We start from the raw sequence: 22,744 nt of genomic DNA on the forward strand, positions 1-22,744 counted from the left end.
ATATATACATTATATAGACATACATGTATATATACATTATATAGACATACATGTGTATATACATTATATAGACATACATGTGTATATATACATTATATAGACATACATGTGTATATATACATTATATAGACACACATGTGTATATATACATTATATAGACACACATGTGTATATATACATACATGTATATATACATACATGTGTATATATACATTATATATATATGTTAGGTCTAGTTAGTTTATGGTGTTGTTCTTGTCTTATATTTCCTTGTTGATCTTTTGTCTAGTTATTCTAGACATTATGGAAAATGGGATATTGAAGTCCCCAACAATTATCATTAGATTGTCTGTTTCTTCCTTCATTTCTGTTGGTTTTTGCTTCATGTGTTTTGGGGGTCTGTTGTTATGTACTAAATGCACCTTTTAATCAATTTTCTGGGTATATCAATTTGCTCTTCTTCCAACACTCTCAGAATTAGCCCTTGAATCAGTAGGAATGATGGTGATGCATAATGTTTAACATTTAAGAGTAATGAGCTCCTTATGTTCTCCCCTATCAGAGATGACAACTCTCTGGATGACAGGTTGGTAAATATGTCTTATCTAGACATAGATGTTATTTGAAAAATAAAGCCAAAGAATTCCTGAATACTAAGTTTTCTTCTGGTTTACACGTCTTTCTCCTCTTTTGAGGAATATGAGACAAACTTGACATTTTCCCTAATTTTTTAGTTTCCCAGAGGAATACAATCAATTAATTAAAGTCAAATTTCTGGGCCTATTACTGATTTTGGTCAACAATGTTAACTATGGACCTTGTGAGAGAAGCTAGTCTTTCTTTTAAAGTGGTAAGCTCCCTAAGATCACAAGGACTTGGAATGTCTACATTTCTAAGTGGTCCCAGACTTGCTGTGGTCAGGGCACCGGCAACATCCTCCAGACTTGCCCTGTGTGCCTAATATGTATCATGTGAATTGCAGCCTTTAAAGGAGCTATGCGATAGCATCATAAGGAAGATGTAAACAAGAAAACCAATACATTACAATTCAGTAAGTTTGTGGCAGGATAAACAGAAGATGCTAGGGATGGGGCAGAGCCCTGGAGGAAGAGGACTCTTATGGACTGAATGTTTGTGTCCCTCCCCCAAATTCGTATGTTGAAGCCTTAATCCCCAATGTGATAATATTAGGAGGTGGGGCCTTTGAGAGGTAATTAGGTTTAGATGAGGTCATGAGTGTGGGGTCCCCATGATAGAATTAGCACCCTTATAAGAAGAGGCAGAGACATCAAAGGACACAGCAAGAATATGGCCATCTGCAAGCCAGGAAGAGAACCCTCACCAAAACCCAACAATACTGACATCCTCATCTCTGACTTTCAGCTCCAGAATGGTGAGAAATAAATGTCTGGTTTTTTTTTTATTATTATACTTTAGGTTTTAGGGTACATGTGCACAATGTGCAGGTTTGTTACATATGTATCCATGTGCCATGTTGGTTTGCTGCACCCATTAACTCATCATTTAGCATTAGGTATATCTCCTAATGCTGTCCCTCCCCCCTCCCCCCACCCCACAACAGTCCCTGGAGTGTGATGTTCCCCTTCCTGTGTCCATGAGTTCTCATTGTTCAATTCCCACCTATGAGTGAGAACATGCGGTGTTTGGTTTTTTGTTCTTGCGATAGTTTACTGAGAATGATGTTTTCCAATTTCATCCATGTCCCTACAAAGGACATGAACTCATCCTTTTTTATGGCTGCATAGTATTCCATGGTGTATATGTGCCACATTTTCTTAATCCAGTCTATCGTTGTTGGACATTTGGGTTGGTTCCAACTCTTTGCTATTGTGAATAGTGCAGCTATAAACATACGTGTGCATGTGTCTTTATAGCAGCATGATTTATAGTCCTTTGGGTATATACCCAGTAATGGGATGGCTGGGTCAAATGGTATTTCTAGTTCTAGATCCCTGAGGAATCGCCACACTGACTTCCACAATGGTTGAACTAGTTTACAGTCCCACCAACAGTGTAAAAGTGTTCCTATTTCTCCACATCCTCTCCAGCACCTGTTGTTTCCTGACTTTTGAATGATGGCCATTCTAACTGGTGTGAGATGGTATCTCGCTGTGGTTTTGATTTGCATTTCTCTGATGGCCAGTGATGAGCATTTTTTCATGTGTTTTTTGGCTGCATACATGTCTTCTTTTGAGAAGTGTCTGTTCATGTGCGAAAGTCTCAGGATACAAAATCAATGTACAAAAATCACAAGCATTCTTGTACACCAATCACAGACAGAGAGCCAAATCATGAGTGAACTCCCATTCACAATTGCTTCAAAGAGAATAAAATACCTAGGAATACAACTTACAATGGATATGAAGGACCTCTTCAAGGAGAAATACAAACCACTGCTCAATGAAATAAAAGAGGATACAAACAAATGGAAGAACATTCCATGCTCATGGGTTGGAAGAATCAATATCGTGAAAATGGCCATACTGCCCAAGGTAATTTATAGATTCAATGCCATCCCCATCAAGCTACCAATGACTTTCTTCACAGAATTGGAAAAAACTACTTTAAAGTTCATATGGAACCAAAAAAGAGCCCGCATCGCCAAGTCAATCCTAAGCCAAAAGAACAAAGCTGGAGGCATCATGCTACCTGACTTCAAACTATACTACAAGGCTACAGTAACCAAAACAGCATGGTACTGGTACCACAACAGCGACATAGATCAATGGAACAGAACAGAGCCCTCAGAAATAATGCAGCATATCTACAGCTATCTGATCTTTGACAAACCTGACAAAAACAAGCAATGGGGAAAGGATTCCCTATTTAATAAATGGTGCTGGGAAAACTGGCTAGCCATATGTAGAAAGCTGAAACTGGATCCCTTCCTTACACCTTATACAAAAATTAATTCAAGATGGATTAAAGACTTAAATGTTAGACCTAAAACCATTAAAATCCTACAAGAAAACCTAGGCAATACCATTCAGGACATAGGCGTGGGCAAGGACTTCATGTCTAAAACTCCAAAAGCAATGGCAACAAAAGCCAAAATTGACAAATGGGATCTCATTAAACTAAAGAGCTTCTGCACAGCAAAAGAAACTACCATCAGAGTGAACAGGCAACCTACAGAATGGGAGAAAATTTTCACAACCTACTCATCTGACAAAGGGCTAATATTCAGAATCTACAATGAACTCAAACAAATTTACAAGAAAAAACAAACAACCCCATCAAAAAGTGGGCGAATGTCTGTTGTTTCAGCCACCCAGTCTATGTTATTTTGTTATAGCAGCCCGAGCAGACTAAGATAAGGGCACACCTCCCCCAACAGGGCATTATAAAGATTCTTTTCAAATCTACAAAATCCAAAATCAGGGCTGGCCAGCTGATGTGGGGTATGAGATAGAGACTAACTTGAGATTATGAGGCTGTGTATGGGTACAAAGGAACTGCAGACCATTACAACTCACTCTCATTTACTGCCCTGCAGCAATGTTTCTCAAAGTATGGTTCAAGGCCCACTGGTTGACCTCAAAAGACTTCTCGATACAAGAACACAAGTGCTTTCTTCAGTTCCTAATGACGAATGGGGATTAATTCCATAGATTTTCACTTCTATACACAACAAAAACCTACTAAGTGAGCTATCAAGAATCACTAAAATTTTGCATTTTTCTAAAACCCTAGTTTAGTATATAATCATGAAGTCTGACTGCCACACATGTGGCCATGCTGCAATGTCCAACACAGAGAGAAGGGATTCTTGAAACTTAAGAATGAGAATTTCTTTTTAGAGCTTCATCAGTTCCAAGGCTTTCAATTACGACTTTCTTGGTGCTCGTTAGCGTCATTGTAGAATTATTCTTAGGTTTTACCTTTGTTAATCATTTCTTTTTCTTGTAATTGATGCATCACTACCACTTTGATACTTATTTTGTTCCTCTTCAATTCTTTGATATCACTGAGTTCTTTTACCACTGGAAAAAGAGATGAGATGGTGTAGGCAGGCTGTGGGGTTTTATTTTGTTATGCTCCAAAAGTTTAAGACGTAGTGCCTAAAGGAACTCTTTAGTCTCACTAGACTGGTCTAATTATTAACGATACCCTGGACGCTCCATTTGTCCAGAGGTGATCTCTGAGCCTCTGTTTAAACCATTCCATTCCCACTGCCTCTTTAAAATTATCCCTGACCCCAAATCATAGCTTAGCCCCTCAAAAGTCATGACATTTTCTCTACTGCCTAGTTGTTAGTGGGTCATAAACAGCCTTGGGATATCTTTAATAATTAAGCTGCTATCTAATTCTTGAATTATTAGCTACATTTTGAAGTATTTTATCTTTCCATCAAGACTTAAGTATCCTGAGAGCAGGGACCAAGTTTTATATCTATACATTTTACTATGGAAAGAAGAAAGTACCCATGGTATAGAAGCTAGTTTCAAGGATTCTTTACTGAGTACCTATGCTCTGATCTAAGGGTCGGGAGCAAACAGAAATGGACACAAAGTCTGTTTGGACACCAGCCCAGAGCGATTCAGCAGGTTCCTCAGACCTTTGTCCATGAAGCCTGAGGTGGTATCTGCTACAACTGTAAGCAAACAAGCTGACAGTGGCTTCTGATAGTGGCCCTGAAGGATTCCTGATAATGCAGCAAACAAGCAGGATTAGAAATATTGGAGGACATCTGGTTTCTAGATTTTGCCACTGGTCCTGCCTCTTCATCTGGTTCTTGGACTTTCTTAAGTCACCATCTGGCTACCTTAAATCACAGCCAGGAGGATTCCAAAATTTATGTGGCTGAACATCCTACCTTCCCTGTCCCATGCCAGTTCCAGCCTGGACTGGGGCCCCATTTGGGACACTCCTGTGTCTTTTGGCTTTGATTTGGTATGTGCTGTCTCTATATTGCCTGGTCTGGTTCCGGTTTGGGTCTAGGCCCCAAGTCCTTTTCCATAAGCCATGATTTCTGGTGCCCAGCGGGGTAGTCACTGGCCTTTCTGATTCTTGTTCTGTAATGTTTTTAATTGATTTCTATGAACAATTATATCCATGACACAGGGCATGGAAAGAATCTGAAATCCTACACAAAAGGAGGCACTGATCTTGGCTAGAATGAGATGCTAACCTGTCTTATGTGCCTAAGTACCATAATAGTTATAATATTATGTGGACCTTGCACCTTGTGGTTTTCACTGTGTTTGACACTATGGACATGATGGACTTATTTAATCTTCAAACCAATGATCTGTTTGATCAAATAACTGGACAACACAGAGTGAGGGTGGGTGACAAAGTGGTGACCCAAGAAGAAAAAAAATCAATCCAACCAGTGAAGGGTTAATTGATGGCTGGTCCAGGGTATTTACTGCTTATGAGTTCACTGAATCTATCAATGTTAAGAAATGTTCTCCTTCTGCGACCACAGACTGACTACTGAAGTCTCAAAATCCCAAACATATCTGCAGGAGAAAAATAAGTAAAAAGCAAAACAGCTTGCTACAAAAAGTAAAGATCATTCCTTGGCTTAAAACAATGACTGTACTCATTTGGAATTCAGATCAATTACCCTGACAACTTAGATTTTCACATTACTGTAAGAATAAGGAAAAATAGGTCTCTCTCAGCGGTTTTACATTAGAATTTGTTAAGGAGAGAAGAATCATTAAAGTCTTCTCTGAGAAAATAAAGTAACAAAAATGTGTTCTGGATATTCCGGTACATTTTCAATATTTGATTGAGTTGTTATTCTTCCTTGTTCCCTGTAATCACACAGCCAAGGCTACTGAATCAACCCCACTGCTGAGTAACACTGCAAGATCCTCTCTAAGCTCATTTTAAAACCGCATTCCTCTGAATCTTCAAAACCAAATTCTTCTGCAACTGGAACTGAGGTTAAATTTAGGTCAACATGGATTTCATAAAAGTAAAAACCTTTAAAGTTTGCATTAAAAATTCATGTGTCCAACTGAACAGCCTTGGTTGGGTGATGATAATAAATATTACAAAAAGTTAAGTTCCCCTCTTCAGGCTTTCTAACAAGGAAGTTCTGAAGCTTCATGCCTACCATATTGAAAGATTTCATCTCAACTTGGCAACACAAGCAGGACTGAGTGTGATACTCAGTCATCAATTTGTTCCATTTTGTCATCAGTAGCAACAAGTGCATGTAGCCACACGTCAGGTTAGTTCCTGCTCACAGAAATTTGTCCCATCCAGGTTCCTGGGATTCAGTCTATGGTCATAGATCCACTCTGTTTTATTCTTACTCCTGTGTTCTTTTATGTAACTGTGCTGAAAACATCAGATACTATTCTTTTATTTTAACTCAAAACAGCTCCTCTCTTTCTCTAACTATAAAATATTTTCGGCTGAACTAACTTGCAAACATCCTAGTAAGTCAGTGTAAGTGTAACATAAATAACATTGCCACAATGCTCTGGACTGTCTGACAGAACATTCTGTTCCTCATTCTGTCTAGAGGAGAAGACACAGCAGGGCCCTATCCGCCCCACTGCTTGCCTCTGCCATCAAGTCAGAAGATTTCACCCCAACACCAACAGGAAGCATGCAATCCATCTGTAAGGTGTGGTAGGAGGAAGGGATTGAAGCAATATAACAAGTAGGTGATAGCACTAACTTTGAAGGCAGACTCCATTTTTAGAATACATGATAGATGGGGAAACTCAGTCTCTTTAAGACTCATCTCAAAAATGAGAACAATAATTGAGCATCATGAGGCTTAAAAGAAACAATGGACATAATGCTCTTCACACAGTATCTTGCTCATGGTAAGTGATGAATAAATGTTTCTAGTGTGCAGCATGTAGTGAACACTCAATAAATACTGATTGAATGAATGGGTGAGTGACCAAATGAATGAATGGACAATCAACCAGATAAAGCCTGTTTTATGTTCCCAATACAGATTCCTCTCCTCTAGACTTAAATTTCTGCTTAAGAAATGGAATAGATTGTACACTGTGGGCTTAGTAATGTTGGAAAAGGGTAGATTTGCTCCCAGGGTCTCCTAGGAGAAAGAGGGATGACTTGGGCCAATTCCACACTCCCCTGCTGGCAGAATTCCCATACCAGTCCACAGGAGCCAGGTGGAGGGTTGTCTGAACCCTCACGAGGGGATCATTATTGAACAGATGCAATTAAAATAAAAATAAGGTCACAATCCCTGCTTGCAGTGCCTTGTAAGGCAGCATACAAGTTTTGAGCTACCCTTAACCTCATCCACACCTAGAGTCATTATGGCGTCCTCTTGGTCTGCCTTACACACACCTGGGTTACTTGATTAAAGGACTGAACTCCTGGGTCTCTGCCTCTTTATACTCCCAAACTTGTTCAGTTCCTTGATCCTCTGATCCTCCAGCTCATGAATAGCTTGTTGTTTTTGTGATACCTGGGTGAGGAAACTGAAGCATGGAGTGAGGGAGGGCTGCCTGGACCTCAAGATCAAAACCTCAAGGCCTTTTCCCAAGCATCTTTCCTCTCCCAACTTCATCCTTCCACAACTAAGAAGGATGATCAGAAAGAGAATGGCAGGCTAACATCCTCAATAGATCTATGACTGGTGATGGAATAAGACAAGCCCAAAAACTTGGCTTAACCAGAAAACTGCACCAGAAATACTGACTTAAATTGAAGGCCCCTGGTATTTAATGAACTCTTGCAGAATTCCAGATTTCTTCTGTGAAAGGCTTCCTTAAAACATTTTACAGAGGCCTTTTTGAGACAAAGAAGAGAGTTTTTCACTCACCTTTTTTCTTCCAACTACTGTTCAGCTTTGGGGACATATTTTAGTTCACTTTTAATATTCTGGATTTCTGATAGATTGACTGCAGGTCCTGGAAGTTTCTTCGCTCCTGGAATTGGCTTCTTCTCCTCATCCGAGGTGGGAGGAACACCCTGAAGAGAAAAGAGAAGAAATCCAACTCACCAAAAAACACATTTGATCTCTTTGGGCCATAAGCATGAACCAGAAAAAAAAAATTAAAGCAACAATGATGTCAAAATGTGATTCTAGCAGAGTGACTGTCCCTTGTGTTGTTGAGACAGCCTTAGAGTTTCAATAAAATCTCGTAAAGTTTGTTGTGAAGTGTGGAATACAGTTGGAAGAAGAAAACAAGTAATTTCCACATAACTTAGAAAACACTAGAGTACGTTCAACTTCTGATAACTAACAAAAATTACTACTAGTTCAAAAAATTTGTGTTTCCAAGAGAAGCATCTTACAAGATTGACTTTAATTTGTAATCGGACAATTATAATATGCCTGACAGCAAAGGTTTGTACAATGTTAGAGCATGGGATGCATAGACAAACTGAAACAAACGTAAGCAAAACTTTTTTGAATATGGGCACGACAAGAGAGAGTGGCAGAGGAAGCCCAGCTCTCTCCTGCTTTGGGAAGTATTTTAAATTTCCTTTCATTGAATGTTATATTTTTGTTGCAGCTTTAGGGCAGGACCCACATCCTATCCTTTCTTGTGGCATTTCCAATATCTGGCGCAGAGGTGCCCACGCATACTTGTTGACTGTTGTTTATTTGGATCAATCCCAAGAATGTACCATAATGAAAATCTATGCCTCTATGTACATACACCAAACACACATATAATGGTAACTATAAAACAAGATCAGTTGCTGTGTGTGGCTCCAAGAACTTCAGAAACTCATTTATACAGAAAAAAAAAAAAAAAGTTGATTATTAGCCCATTCCTTCTGTTTGCTAGAGGTGGTGGGTAGGGGAGGATATGTTCTCTGTGGCCCCAGGGAAAGGTGTTGGAGGAACACTTGATCACCGTGGCAGCCTTGAGAACTCGCCTCTCGGATCAGTTTACTGCAGAGAGGATAATTGAATGACGGCTCCAGCTGCTTCACATTGAAATCCAGCCATCCATCACCACGCTGAGGTCACACTTCCCACGGCTGCTTGTAGCCAATGACTGAGTGCGACAGGAATTCTAAGGCGGGCCCATTCCTGGGAGACTTGGGACTCCTCTGCGGAGCGACTTCACCTGGAGAACTTGCCTCAGTAGGGCACTGAAGTCTGAGATGCTTCCACCCAACCCTCTATCCCTCTCTCCCTCCCAGCCTCATGCAACTCCCTCCCATTTTTCCTTACAAGTGTTTTCCCCAGCAAATATCTTCGGGTCAGTTTCCTGAAGGACCCAAACTAACACAGACTGACGCAGATCTCCATCTGCTTGGCCAACAACTGGGTGAACCAGTACAGTTCCCGGGAAAAGAAATAAGTAACTGCATGTTTGCCTCTCACCAGAGAGGGTGGGCCCTATGCCCTATGCCCCGCCTCCACCCCACCCTTACCCTCAACCCCCACCAGCAGCCCTGTCATTTGGGTATTAAAGCTGATGGTGTGTGTTAATCCCTGTCTGGATCCTATGTCTAGTTCTCAAATTGGTTAGAACCTAAAGGAAGAAAGTATTCAAGCTTCCCCAAACTAACAAATTACTTAGTAGACACGTCCTTTATAGAAATGTTTTTAAATTGTTTATCGGAGAGGATGAGTAGCCATAAAATATTGAGGTGCTGTTCTTCTACTAAGGGCTAATGGCTTTTCCTACAGTCATTCTTTAAATCTGGTACAGCGCTGTTGAAATAGCTAACGTTTCACCCAAACAAAATGATAAAGTATTCCAATGTAGACTATACCTGCTGTAAATATCTGGAAAATACTGTTTCCCTGGGTCAGTGTACAGAGCCCTAGAATCAGCTGTTTTTTGTCATGCACACACATTTATCACTTATAAATGTAGATTTAGAAGCAATAATTAAAACTGTAAAGCATCCACTTGGAGGACTAGATATTCCAAAATGTTCTTTGCTATGCTTTCAGAAAGAATTTTTTAACAAGGCTATGAAGTGCGGTGTGTGTCTGTGTGTGTGTGTGTGTGTCTGTGTGTGTGTGTTTTATATACGTGTAGTGGTGAAATGAAAAATGTTTCCTCACTTATAAATGTTTCCATGACTGTTAGGTGGGTAGATCTTTTTTTTTTTAATTTCTTTTTTTATTTATTTATTTTTATTATTATTATACTTTAGGTTTTAGGGTACATGTGCACAATGTGCAGGTTTGTTACGTATGTATCCATGTGCCATGTTGTTTTGCTGCACCCATTAACTCGTCATTTAGCATTAGGTATATCTCCTAATGCTGTCCCTCCCCCTCCGCCCACCCCACAACAGTCCCCGGAGTGTGATGTTCCCCTTCCTGTGTCCATGAGTTCTCATTGTTCAATTCTTAGGTGGGTAGATCTTAATAAAGAAGCATGAAAGAGAAAAATGTTTCCAATTCCTTCTGTTAAGTTCCTGGATAAGTCACATTTACTAACTTTGTAACATCAAAATGTTCTATATTGGCATATTTAACACATTAAAGCCAATGTCTGTACTTACGTTTATATGCAAAAATTTTTGAAGTGAACATTTGCAGGTTAATAACAATATTTATTAGGCACCTTCCTCTCAAGTTATTAAAACTTCAATGCATTGTGTTTTTCTATTTATCAACGTAAGACTTTCACCACTTAATTTGTAAAGTCACATATAATGGGAAATTATAATTCAATATATTTAGTAATTAGATATGATATTGACTCAGGAAGAAGGGGGTTAATGGTGCATTTTCTTAAATGAATCTTCTCTCATCTTTTAAAAACATAACAGGAGTCAGATTCCATTTATTTTATGAATTTGTAATTGTAAGAATTATAGTAAGTTAAGGCATAAACAGGGTTCCAGATGGCCCCATTTGGCTAATAAATATGTCCTTTTTTAATTTTGTAAGTGGATATTTGAATGAAGAAGGGACATGAAAGACATTCTTTGGGTTAGATAAAGAGAGTGTAAAAGAAGGCTTATCAGCCACAGCAGCATTCTCAGTTTCAAGAATGGCTGTTGTGAAGGGAAATGTTTCCCTTGGGGGTCACAGGGTATTTGTAAAACTTGGCAAAACAGTGAACCATATTCAAGTGATCTCACTTTCATCTCCCTCATTATTGCCAGATATCCTACTGAGTTTTTCCCTAAACTCTCCTGTGTGGGACAATACAATCTGGCCTGCTCATTCATGCTCAAACACCAAAGACTTAATAATAACGGCACACTGTTAACTGTTCTAAGTTACATGTACTAACTCATTTAATCCTCACCTCAACCATATAAATCTGGTACTATTATCATCCCTGTCTTACAGTTGAGAAGACTCAGGCACAGAAGGGCTAAGAAACTTGCCCCAAGGCCATACAGCTAGGAAGTGGCTAGACCAGAATTAAATGTTTGCATCTTGTAAAGGAGCCAGGTGGAGAGGGAAATAATTAACAGAAAATCCCAACATGCTATTTTGTTGCTTAATAATGATAGTATTTCAGTCAAAAGAGAGATTTGGGAAGCTTAGTAGAGGCTTGTCAATACCCTTCAAATCACTTCAAGCAAGCAGCTGATTGTCTTACGCAAAAGACCAGCCCTGTTTATTAACGTTTGGCTGTAAGGCCTCAGTGTTGGGCACATGCCCATCTGTGGCTGGGCCAAGCAGATAGAGGGTGTACTCCAGCTCTGTGAGCAGAGCAAAGGTCTTACCAGAAACCATAGGTGGGCCAAAGACAGGGTCAGTGCTCACAGGCCTTGGCAGACAGCCAAAGACTCATTCTGGCTTCCTGCTGGGGAACATCCTCTTCACATCTGGGAGGGTGTCAGGATCAAAAGTCCTTCTGAGTTTAGATGGGGAACCTCCTGAATGTGATAGAGGTGATCTGTTCTGTTCAAAGATGGTATGTTATGATCTCTATACAGTAATTATCCTCATGCAAGGCTAGGCAACGAACGAATTTTAAGTCTACAAAATTAAGCAATTCCAAGTTTGCAAACTAGATGATAATGATAGTAAATGTGGATGTATACGTTATTTCAAATCCACATTTTATTTTCCCATTCAAACTATGCCTTAAAATGTGGCTGGGGCCTGAAGCTAATTGACAAAATCCTACTTAACCCACCCTGTGGCCAAGCCAAGCTGTCTAATTACTACCCGCACAATGTTGTCTTCATAAGAAACTTAATCTGAGGTCCAGGCCAGAGACTGAGTTATTAGATCCCACTCCCTCCCCAAGACTCCACAAATCCTGAGAGTTTATTTCTGCTTTTATGGTAAAGAAATACCATCACTAGCTTCACCCTCCTGCCCAATGAGCTCTATGAGAAAGGTATGGTACAGTTCTAGAAACCCTCCATCTGTTGGACAATAAGTTGTTACAAGAAAACAAGGAAGAAAGACAAAAAAAAAAGAGACATCCCTGGGGTCTTTGTATCTTTGTGGATACATCACTCCCTCCATCCTGTGAAAAATACTAGTTGGCCATTTGTATATGTGGCTAATTATAAAGTAGGTGTTCACACACCAAGCTGTATCAGTTCTTGTCTATTTTAGAATGCACTGCAACTATGAGATTAGATACAAGGCAAGAGAGAGCAAAGTGCTTCCCCAGTCCCCTGAGACACTTGTGTGGAGGAAAGTACCAGCTGGACAAAGAAGAACCAGGGGCCATCTGTACAACAGGTGGAAAATGAAATGTGAGCCTCCAAAACAGCTGTGAAATCAGTCAATTTAGTGAGAAAAGTGGGTCAAACTACTTTCTGACTGATTGCCATGGTAGTGACAGACACAGTTTAAGAGGAAGCACAGGAAGCAAAGGAAAATCTAATTACAGATAAATGAAGGTATAGCAGAATTCCACCGCCGTCCCTTCTACCTCCCCATGCCTTTTCCTTACAATATGCAAAAACAATAGGCCCAGGAGTGCTTCATGAAAATTGGATAATTACATCAATTGATGAAAAATAGTTTATGGAATACCTACTAGACTATGCCATGTCCATTATATCATGCCCTCACAGTGACCCTCTGAGGAATGGAGGGGATCCTATTTTGCAGACACAGACTCTGAAATACTTGGCCCAAGTCCCAGATGGAGACCTCATGATCATGAGTTAACTCGATGGCAAAGTTAACAGCACCAGAACTTGAGATTATGTAACCATAAAAGCAGGGTAGGGCCAGGTTTTTCCAACTTGTATGTTCAAAATTTGTATTCATCAAGGGCGACTTAGTGGCTGAAATTCCAGCACTTGATGATATCACTCAAATACTCCCCATCTCCTCCTTTCAAAAATTATCTTTCTACTGATAGGAGACTGGAACCACTAATTTAGGACCACATCAGGAATATTCACAGGAAAAAAAGGTTACAAGCAGGACAAAGTTTTATTAGGAAACTTTGAAATGATAATAGATATTCTTTTGGGACAAATACCAAAAATGTCACTTGGTAAACTTAAAAAGCCTTTTTACCTTTTTAAAAAGATGAAATACAGTTTGCTATGCCTTGTGGCTTTATTTGATTCCATTTTCCATGTCTTGTGCTAATAAAATGTTCCAAAACCTTCACTACCTTTTTTGAGAATCAGACCTTCCAGGTTTCAGCAGAAAAGTTACAATTCGATAAGAAATATAAACATCTGAGGAAGAAACTCTTCCCTATTTATGGCATTCATTATTAATTTTAGCCTCCAATTTAGCAGACCAGGTACTTGAATTTGGGGGAGAAGTAAAGAATTAGAAAGAGGAAAAAATACAGAAATGGAGGCTTGATAGACTCTCTTGCAAAGTTCCCTTTTCAAAGGAAACATTTAGAGACTGAGTTTTTGTTTGTTTGTTGTTTATTTGATTCCCCAAATAATTTAATGTGCTTACTTCCTGCACTCCCACTTATCAGAAGCTGTACTAAATATTATTACATCCTGCTCAGTTGGATACAAGATCCCAAGTGAAAACTTACCAATCTAGTGACTACTGCTAGACCAAAAACTTCTCAGAGGCTTTATCCTCCCCACCACACACACGTGCACACACACACGCATACACACACACAATCAAGCAAGCAAGCAAGCAATTAATCAATCAACAGACTGGAAGTTAAACTCAGTACCTTCAAGCAATGGTGCCAGGTACAGTACTTAAATTTGGCTGAAGGGAAGAGAGGAGGCAGTGAGTTTCAGGGCTGACTGAGCAAGACAACTAAAGAAACGTACATACTGTATGTTATTCCTTGACACACAGCCATTTGCCCCCTCCCTTGTCCTGGATAGCCAGCCCTTGCCTTGCCTCTGCCCCCTCTGGTGAGGATTTTAGAAAGGAAAAACATTGCTGTGTTCTAAGAGCTGAGTTTTCCTCACCTCCTCCACTTCAGGAGTACATTCTTTTCTTCTAGGGGGTTGACCTGCTCCTGGCCGAAAGGCTCCCATTGGAATATTGATATTTGCCTAAAAGAGAAAACAGGGTAGGTTTAGCTTAAAAAAAGTAAGAAATTGCAATGACATTCTGAGACAGTAATCATTGTGAAGAAAAATGCATCTGAAAAGTACATCTTCAAAGCTTTTTATCTCAGGAAAATTGCTGTAATGACAGCATAAAAGTATGCAAAGGAAAATTTGACTTCCATTTATTACAGATTACATTTATTACAGATTTCATTTATTACACATCCTTAGGTCTGTGCAGTGATTTTACAGTTTCCTGTTGGATGGGAGAATTGGAAGACAGTTTGTTCTGGCTGTTGCCCTCCTGAGGTGCATATTATTTTTCTCTCTCTGGGATAAGGATGGAACACATAATGACAGGCAAGGAGGAAAGAGCATCTGCATAAGTCATCCCACACCTTAGCCCTCCTTCCGGTCCCTTCAAATTTACCACATGGGAGGGGAGACATTTACACGTCCTAAGCCACCTCCTCCTTTCCATAATGTCCTGCACTTTATTGCCATAGTCCCTGAAATTGACACTCTTCTACCTTCTTCCCAACATGTACTTGTGTGGGTCAGTAAGGAGTAAAGAGGGTGCTTGGAAAGCCAAGTTCCCTTTGTATCACCACTCATTGACTGTTCTCCTTTATCATGATAAAATACTAATCTCCATCAGTGGTAAACATAAAATACCTTCATGACATCCTCTAAACATTAAGTTAGGTAAGGATATATTGACACTGTAATTTGGACTTGGAGAGATAATATGTAAATTTGAATTTTACCCATACTTATTTGATGTCAAAAGGTGAAAATATGTAATGCAGATCAAAAATGTCTTCAACCAGTATTATCACTCACATAAAACAACCATCAAATACTATTTTAAAGTAGAATACAATATTTTTCCATTGAAGATAAAGTGTTGCCTTATGAGTAATTGGATATGTGGGTTTGAAAAGTTGAAATTTCGTTTTGATGTTATGCATGTAAATGATGCCTGAACAAAGAGAGCAAAATTTTTTTTATCTTATGACATGGATTGTATGATTTTGGCACCACACCAAAGGAAGTTATTAGGAAGTGTGGTAAGTCCCATTTGGAAATGCCTGGTACAAGCTCTGTTGCCAGGGGAATGCTTAACCCTATGAAACAGGAAGCATCCAGTGTCCATGTTCATGCAACATGGCAGGTCTGTGTTGTACTCCCTTCAGGAGCAGGAGGTGACTTTTCGTACCCAGGGGCTTTAAGACACCCCATCCTTACTAGAATACTGCTGATACCACAGAAAGAAACAGATCCAAAGTATTTGTGGAAAGTAACCAGAGAGGTACATCATTGTGGAGCCATTCCTAGTATCAACAAGCCAAGGAGTATTTTTAATCAGTATGTACCACATATGTTAAAATATAAATCCAGCACAACTTTAGAGAAAAGCATTTTAAAAACCTAAGGCTGAGCTTTCTATGCTATTTTTATGTGTAATGGAAATACCAGGTGGCCCAGAGTGGGAGAAGGAGGGGGCATAAGAGAGGAGAAAGATTTGTCTTATATGGTGGCAAATATGGAGCCATACTTCATGAATTCCAAGATGCATCTTTTTTAATATCTCTGGTCAGAATGTGTCTTACAACCAATAGTGTCCTACAATTTTAGTTGGCACATTTGCTTTATTTTGGCAGGCTGTAAAATAATGGTATTTTACAATTGACAGTGTCTTAGATTGGATGAAATATCATAGGGGCCTGAATAAAGAAGATCAAGACAATGTAAATCATACTCAGTCATACTCACAGAAGATAATCCATATTGGACCAATAGACAATTTCCATCACTACAGTTTGGATAAAAGAGGGGAAAAATCAATATAGGGACTATTTGGGAAAAAGTTAACCAGTTAAAAGTTTAGTTAAATTGTCCCTACCCCAACCCATTTATTAAGCATCTACAGGGGGCATCTTTCTAACGGTGAGCTCAAATTATCATATTGTTTCTGAAAGACTTGATTGCTAAATTAACTGATTTAATCAAGTATATATGCTCTATGGTAGATTGCAGTTTTTCGTAAGGGGACATGCAAAGGTCATCCAGAATAATATAATACTGTGAAGGGCATGTTATAAGATGACTACTTTTCCTGTTTGGAGATTAATTTTAATGATGCACCCCCATGTGGCCTCTCCATGTTTCATGGGTGGCTTAACAGTAGTGAAAAGAGCCTAATGCTAGCAGTTGCTACAAGTTCTCTGTGCTTGAAAAAGTAACAATTGCTCTGGGTCTCATTGTCCCCATTTGTAATATGAATGTTAGGCTGTGTCGATGGTTTTCAAACCTCTTAACCAGGGAACCCTTCCTTCCTTCAAATGAAGTACTGTAAGAATATCTACAATGCAAAGCAGGCAGAGGTGGAGGGTTTAAATACCTGCGTCCTCACAACAAACTTTTGAGGTTAGTATTATCATCTTCATTTTACTGATGAAGAAATGAATCCTCAGAGAGGTTAATTCTCTCAAGGTCATACATATAGTTCCAGGAAAAGGCAAGATTCCAAATTGAAGCTGCCTGACTTTAGGGACAGACCTTCTCACTCTCTCAAACCCGTCTCTAAAGAGCTCTTTTCACGTGGCCAAAAATAGCTCTAACCAGCTCTAAAATTCTCTAAAGCAGCTCTGATATTGGAGACTTACACTTTGAGAGTGGCCTTTGAAAACGGGCACATAAAATGGATAATTTCATAATAGATACCAAAGAAAAGCCACATTGAAAAATGAGCCATTAACTCACCGACTTGACACTTTTTCTTCTTTAAAAGCATCACTCAAGAAATCAGAAAAACCTAAATGGGTTTTTTTTTTTGACAGCAGATATTGACAGGAACCAAAGCAGCCTGAAAATATGTCGAACATTCAATCCTAATGTGCACCAATAAGCGAGTATAAGAGGCGTACTTTGTCAATTGTGGCATGCATTATACTATTAACAAGATGATTAGAGATGTTTCATTAGTATAATTGTAGGACAGTAATCTTTGAGTGACAAGTCATAGACTAAATTATAGCCATAAGAAAAATTCCTTATAATTTGAATTTGATAAAAATATGTAGACTTGTAGCTCTCGGTTTTTATTGCATTGGCCAGAAAATTGGGTAATATTTTGTCTCTTTCACTGACTTACTCTGTGTTTAAACACAAATAAAATACTTTCTCAGCGACTAATTTTTCTACCTACAAATTGAGTATGGTATTTGCTACACAAAATAGGCTTAAAATACAAGCTTAACTTTTATGAAATAATAAACAAACAGAAAATGTTTAACATCAATGACCTAGAGTTGATATTAGGTTAGGCTTCCTTCTCCCCATAGATTCTATATAAATGCAAAGGAAGCAGTCTCTTTTTTTTCCTTTTGTAATGCAATCCTTTGTATTTCCTTTCCCCCCCTGAGGTTTATTCATTTTAGAGATTTAAAAATATGTCCCTGATGCAGCAGACCTGGTGCATCACTTTCCCAAGCTATATATAATTTGTTACATCCTCCAAGTTGGGAATGGAAAAAAAATCTACTAGATCATCTTTTGCCAGAATAGGATACAGTTCCCTGACAGAAGACCTATCTGATGTGAAATTAATACTACACTTGATCTCACTAGGTGAAGAAAAGTAGAAAGAATTCCCTGTAAGTTAATTCCACTGCTCCCTTAATTATTTGTATTGTTCTCTTTGCTTGGCTCCGGGCTTTGAGCCCAGAGGATTCTGGAAACAATATTTCCTCCACACCCCTTTCTGTGTGGCTTACAATGGAATGACATCTTCTTTCCCCAGTGGGTTGGATTCTGATAGCTGCCCGCCGGCTGGGTACTGACAATTCCTATTGAACTTTGCTTTCCACAGCCATTGTTCTCTTATTTCCCCCTCCCTTTTTGTCCCCACTCTGTCTCTCCTTTTCTGAACCCACTGTGAGTTTTCTGAACAGTTCAGAGGCTTCTGGAGTTTCCTCCCATTGCATTATTTGTTTCAGATGACCCCCTACTGATTCAATCTTTACTTTTCAAAGGACCCCAGCAGCTCATGCCAGAATCTATAGCCTCCCCCATGCCATTCTTCTGTGGCACGGGCAGAGGGAATTCTACAGGGTTGCATTTTGCATTATTTCTTTCTGCTCTTTCCTATTCTCACAGTCTTAGTCATTCTCTGAATGGAGCAAGATATGACATTTTGAGATTTATAGCATCTTTACAGAAGACTTCAGAAAGAGGCTTGTTTTTTCATAACGGATTAGAAAATGAGATTCTTGTTTGGTATGTTAACGTAAAATTAGAGACACACACACACATACCTACCTACTAAAATATAGTCATCTTATTTTAAAATAAAATTCTGTATCACTGGAATGCATAACTGCTTAGGGATTCTTGAAATGTGGAGTGGATTCAAAACACGGAAAACTTACCCACACAACACAATTTTGAGAAACTTCTACTTTGCCACTGTTCTTCACCCATGATGTTTCATATTGAAAATGTTTTTATTTTTTCTCTGTTCTCAACACTTTTTTGTTCTCTTCAATAATTTCCTGAATGACTCAACTGTAATCTCATCATCCAGGGAAAAGCAGATTTCAAGAATGTACTGTACAGCTATTAAGACAATGTGCACAATTGGTCGGGGGCAGGTTGTATTCCTGAAGTGCTTTTGGATGTCAACATAAAAAAAATGACATCTTTTTGCAAGTATGTGTCTGCTTTGCCTCATGTCACAAATATAGAGCTAGGTAGAGCCGCAATGATCATTAGCTGGAGGTAATACTGAACCCACTTGAGAGTAAGACTCCTACATTCCAGTTCTTAATACACTTAAAAGAAACCAGCATTGGAAATCATAAACAATGTATTATAGTGGTTTATGTAAGAAACAGTAGATCCATGATCGAAGAAAAGGCCTTGCATCTACATTAAAACAAATGGAAATGAAAGTTAATTTTTAACGTTTTAAATTTAAATAAAATATTGAAGGAAGGCATGTATGATCATTATGATTTTTAGCTTTAATCAATCTATCAGATTAACAATGGATGGTGATAGTCTATTCCTCTATACCAATGACTGTCATATATTTGGAATCATTTTTAAACTGGAAATCCTACACAGGAAATACTCAGAGTCTCTAATGCCTATCTGTAAATACTTTCATCTTCCATGGAGACTGCTTTCTTCTTCCACATTATGCCCTAGATAATGGAGAGTGGAAGAACAATGACAACTAGTGGGGAAGGGAAAGAAGTACTGAAACATGGAGCATCAGAATATTCTCTTCTACAGATAGATTGGGTAGCAATGGAAAACTTCCCATGCTAAGAAGCCACATACTCACTAGTGATGCAGGATTCATATAATTTTTTTCAAATGTATGATAAGTTAGATTTAGTTTTACAAACGGCTTAAGTTGATCTAGCCATGGTTGTTTGAATTTCAAGACCATGTTTATCATTGTGTCTCTTTACTTTGTACTTTTAACTCCAAGCCGACTTACTCTTAAGGTGACTTTAATCAGTGTAGACTATCAGCTTCTTCACTGAAATGCTGACACTGTTTCTAAATGTTGAGTTCTTTAAAAGGGAGGCACCCAGCATCCATAAAATGGTAATTGCCTCTCAAGTAGCTTTGGTGCTTATGATTATCCTTGAGATGGTCCACACCCACTCCTCCAGCCTTACTCTCTGTGCCAGTGGTGGGAACAGTAAGTAAAGACAGCATTGCAGAGTGTTTCCAAACACGGGCTTTGGGATCAGACTGAATAATTGATTTTAGGGCTTGACTATCCCACTTACAAATTGTATAATCCTGGGGGAGTTACTTCACTTTTCCAAACCTAACATTAGGATCCATGGAAATCCCACTGCACTGGGCCAGGTGTATGGTAAACCTTGAATAAACTGAAACTATTATTGTCATCCTGATAATAAACCTTAGAAGTTATTCTCAAGACGTTCACAGACTTACAAGCTGGACAGAGACTTAGAAGTCATTTAACTGAAGCCCCTCCCTTTGAAGATCACAAGGACCAGGGGGGTGAATTTACATCATAGAGCTAAGACTGGGGCACAGGATTCTTTTTTGGTCAGCCATGAAGTTCCCAGATCTCATGGGAGAGGACAAATAATACTCAGCTTACTTTCGTTAACGGTGGAGAGAAAGGATCAGTGACAATCCAGAGAAGATTGGCTCTGTGTGAATTGGGGCCCTAAGGAGGCCTGTGGTGGTTCCCAAAGTGGGTGTGTTCAGGAGAAAGAAGGACAGGCAGATGCTGCCAGTGGCTGGTGTCACTTGGTCTCATTAGAGAGAGTCACCAAAGAAATCACTGATGGGATTAGGTTCCCAACAGTTCTAGCTTTCCCCACCACCTGTCATGTCAAATTCTTTCATTTGAGGGAGAGGACCCAATATGCAGAGTGTGCTGATGTTACCTTGATTGCAGCTCAATTCCCACCAACAGTGGGGTTGTAAGAAGCAGCCTGGAGAGACCAGAACTGGAGTTGGCAATCTATAGTCTGCGGGCCAAATCCAGTCCACCACCTGATTTTGTAAATAAAGTTTCACTGGGACATAGCCACATTCATTGATTTATGTATTGCCTATGGCTGCTTTTGTGGTACAACAGCAGAGCTGAGTAGTGGGAACAGACCAAACGACTCGCAAAGCCTAAAATATTTATTATCTGGTCCTTTATAGAAAAGGTTTGCCAACCTCTGGCATAGAACTTTATCAGCTGCTTAGGGAACAAAGCCCTCTCCAGGCTAACAAAGAATCAACTGATGCTTTCAGGATGTTTTTATGCCCCTGGCAGAGATTTAACTAATACAACTAAAGAGAAGTGTAGGATTAGAATCCCTTTACAATTCAAAAGCCATCTCTTCTTCAGTGTGGATGTGAAAGGCTACTGTCTACCTCCTTTAAGGGTGGTTCTAGTTCTGGCCTCCCTCTTATTCTGGTGCACAGAGGAGATGGAACCAGTTGAAGACAAAGCCAAGGCCATTGCATGCATTACTTGGATAGTTAGAAGGCCCATCTCTTAAGGAATTTGTATACTATAAACAAGGCACTTGCCATAGATTATTTTGTCTATTCATTATAACAACCCGATTAAATGGTATGATTGTCCCCATTTTACAGAAAGGTGGACTAAAGGTGAACTAACATTGCAGAGATTTGTAACTATTTGACTCCATGTTGTCTGGAGGTGCATTAATTCAACTCCTGAAATGCCTGACTGTTAGAACTATGGTCAAAAGTAACTTAAATTCACCCAAGCCAGACAAACTAGAAATCTAAGTCATTGTTTCTAGAAGCTCACACTGCAAAACACTATCTTGTAAGACAGTCACTGAAAAGGTCCAATATGCTTAGAAAACATTGCATATGTTTCTGCCCTCTTAGAAATAACTTGATGCCATTAGCAAGTTGTGGACTATGAGAAAAATTTTCAAACATTAAACCATATTAGCCTCTAATCTAATTAACAACATCCCATAAAACTATTATTCCAAGGAACACGCTTTGGGAGCTGTTGAAGTAGATGATGATGGTGGTGAATGATGATAATTGCTAATATTTATTAAGCAATTACAGTGAGCCAGGCACTGAGCTGAGTATTGACACGCATTAAATTCATTTAACCTTCATAGTAATCCTATGAGATAAAGACAGTTACTAATTCTTCTCTTGATAGATGAGGAAACTGAGGCACAAAGAGGCTAAATAACTTTCCCAAAGTCATGCAGCTAGCAAGTACTGGAGACCTTGAGTGCCTCAAACACAGGGATCAGGGATCAGTTCATCTCAGGGATCAGGGATCAATTCATCTTTGTATATACCCTACACTTAGCACAGTGCCTGGCACATATTATGCACTCAGGAAATAACAAATGAACTGAATTGGAGATAAAATCCTAATAAAAATAAGTGACTAGAAGGTATGGAGTAGAACATTTCAGAGCTTTAAATGGTATTTACACAATGAGGAGAGTCCCTTATTAATCAGGGCTTCTATTTGTTCCAGAAGACTAACCTAGATAATGTCCCTACTATAAACCATTGTGTATGGTGTAATCACGTTCATATTTTATTTCATGTACCCTACTTAAGGTTAATGCAAAGATAATACGAAAATATCAGTTAGTGCTGATCCTATTTACCTGCAAGAAATAATATTTCATTTGAAGGTGCATTAAATTGGGCCTTTTGTGTGGCATAAAATATATCGAAAGAGGCAATACCACATCCATAAGGAACTGCTGTATTGCCTTTGTTGGCAGAATGGATGGATCTTTTGTAATACGGTATAATAACGGCTACTGAGAATAGTCAGTCGCAGCTTTTAAAATATTACAAATCT

General features: G+C 39.0%; 1 protein-coding gene across 2 annotated transcripts in view; it reads right to left on the reverse strand.

Annotated features, from left to right (window-relative positions):
- SMPX (small muscle protein X-linked) overlaps positions 1–22,744 on the reverse strand; it is a 54,503-nt gene that overhangs the window by 25,742 nt on the left and 6,017 nt on the right. The window contains exons 3-5 of one of the 2 annotated variants that reach the window (XM_012500898.2): positions 14,287–14,373; positions 7,793–7,941; positions 3,889–4,004 (exon numbers count right to left, since the gene is read on the reverse strand). In XM_012500898.2, the coding sequence (XP_012356352.1) occupies positions 7,807–7,941; positions 14,287–14,373 (222 nt within the window). In that variant the 3' untranslated portion in view covers positions 3,889–4,004; positions 7,793–7,806. Of the gene's footprint in view, positions 1–3,888; positions 4,005–7,792; positions 7,942–14,286; positions 14,374–22,744 lie in introns of those variants that run through there. The other variant, XM_003261140.3, reaches the window with a different exon arrangement.

This window comes from Nomascus leucogenys, chromosome X, assembly GCF_006542625.1.
Source record: "Nomascus leucogenys isolate Asia chromosome X, Asia_NLE_v1, whole genome shotgun sequence".
NCBI lineage: Eukaryota > Metazoa > Chordata > Mammalia > Primates > Hylobatidae > Nomascus > Nomascus leucogenys.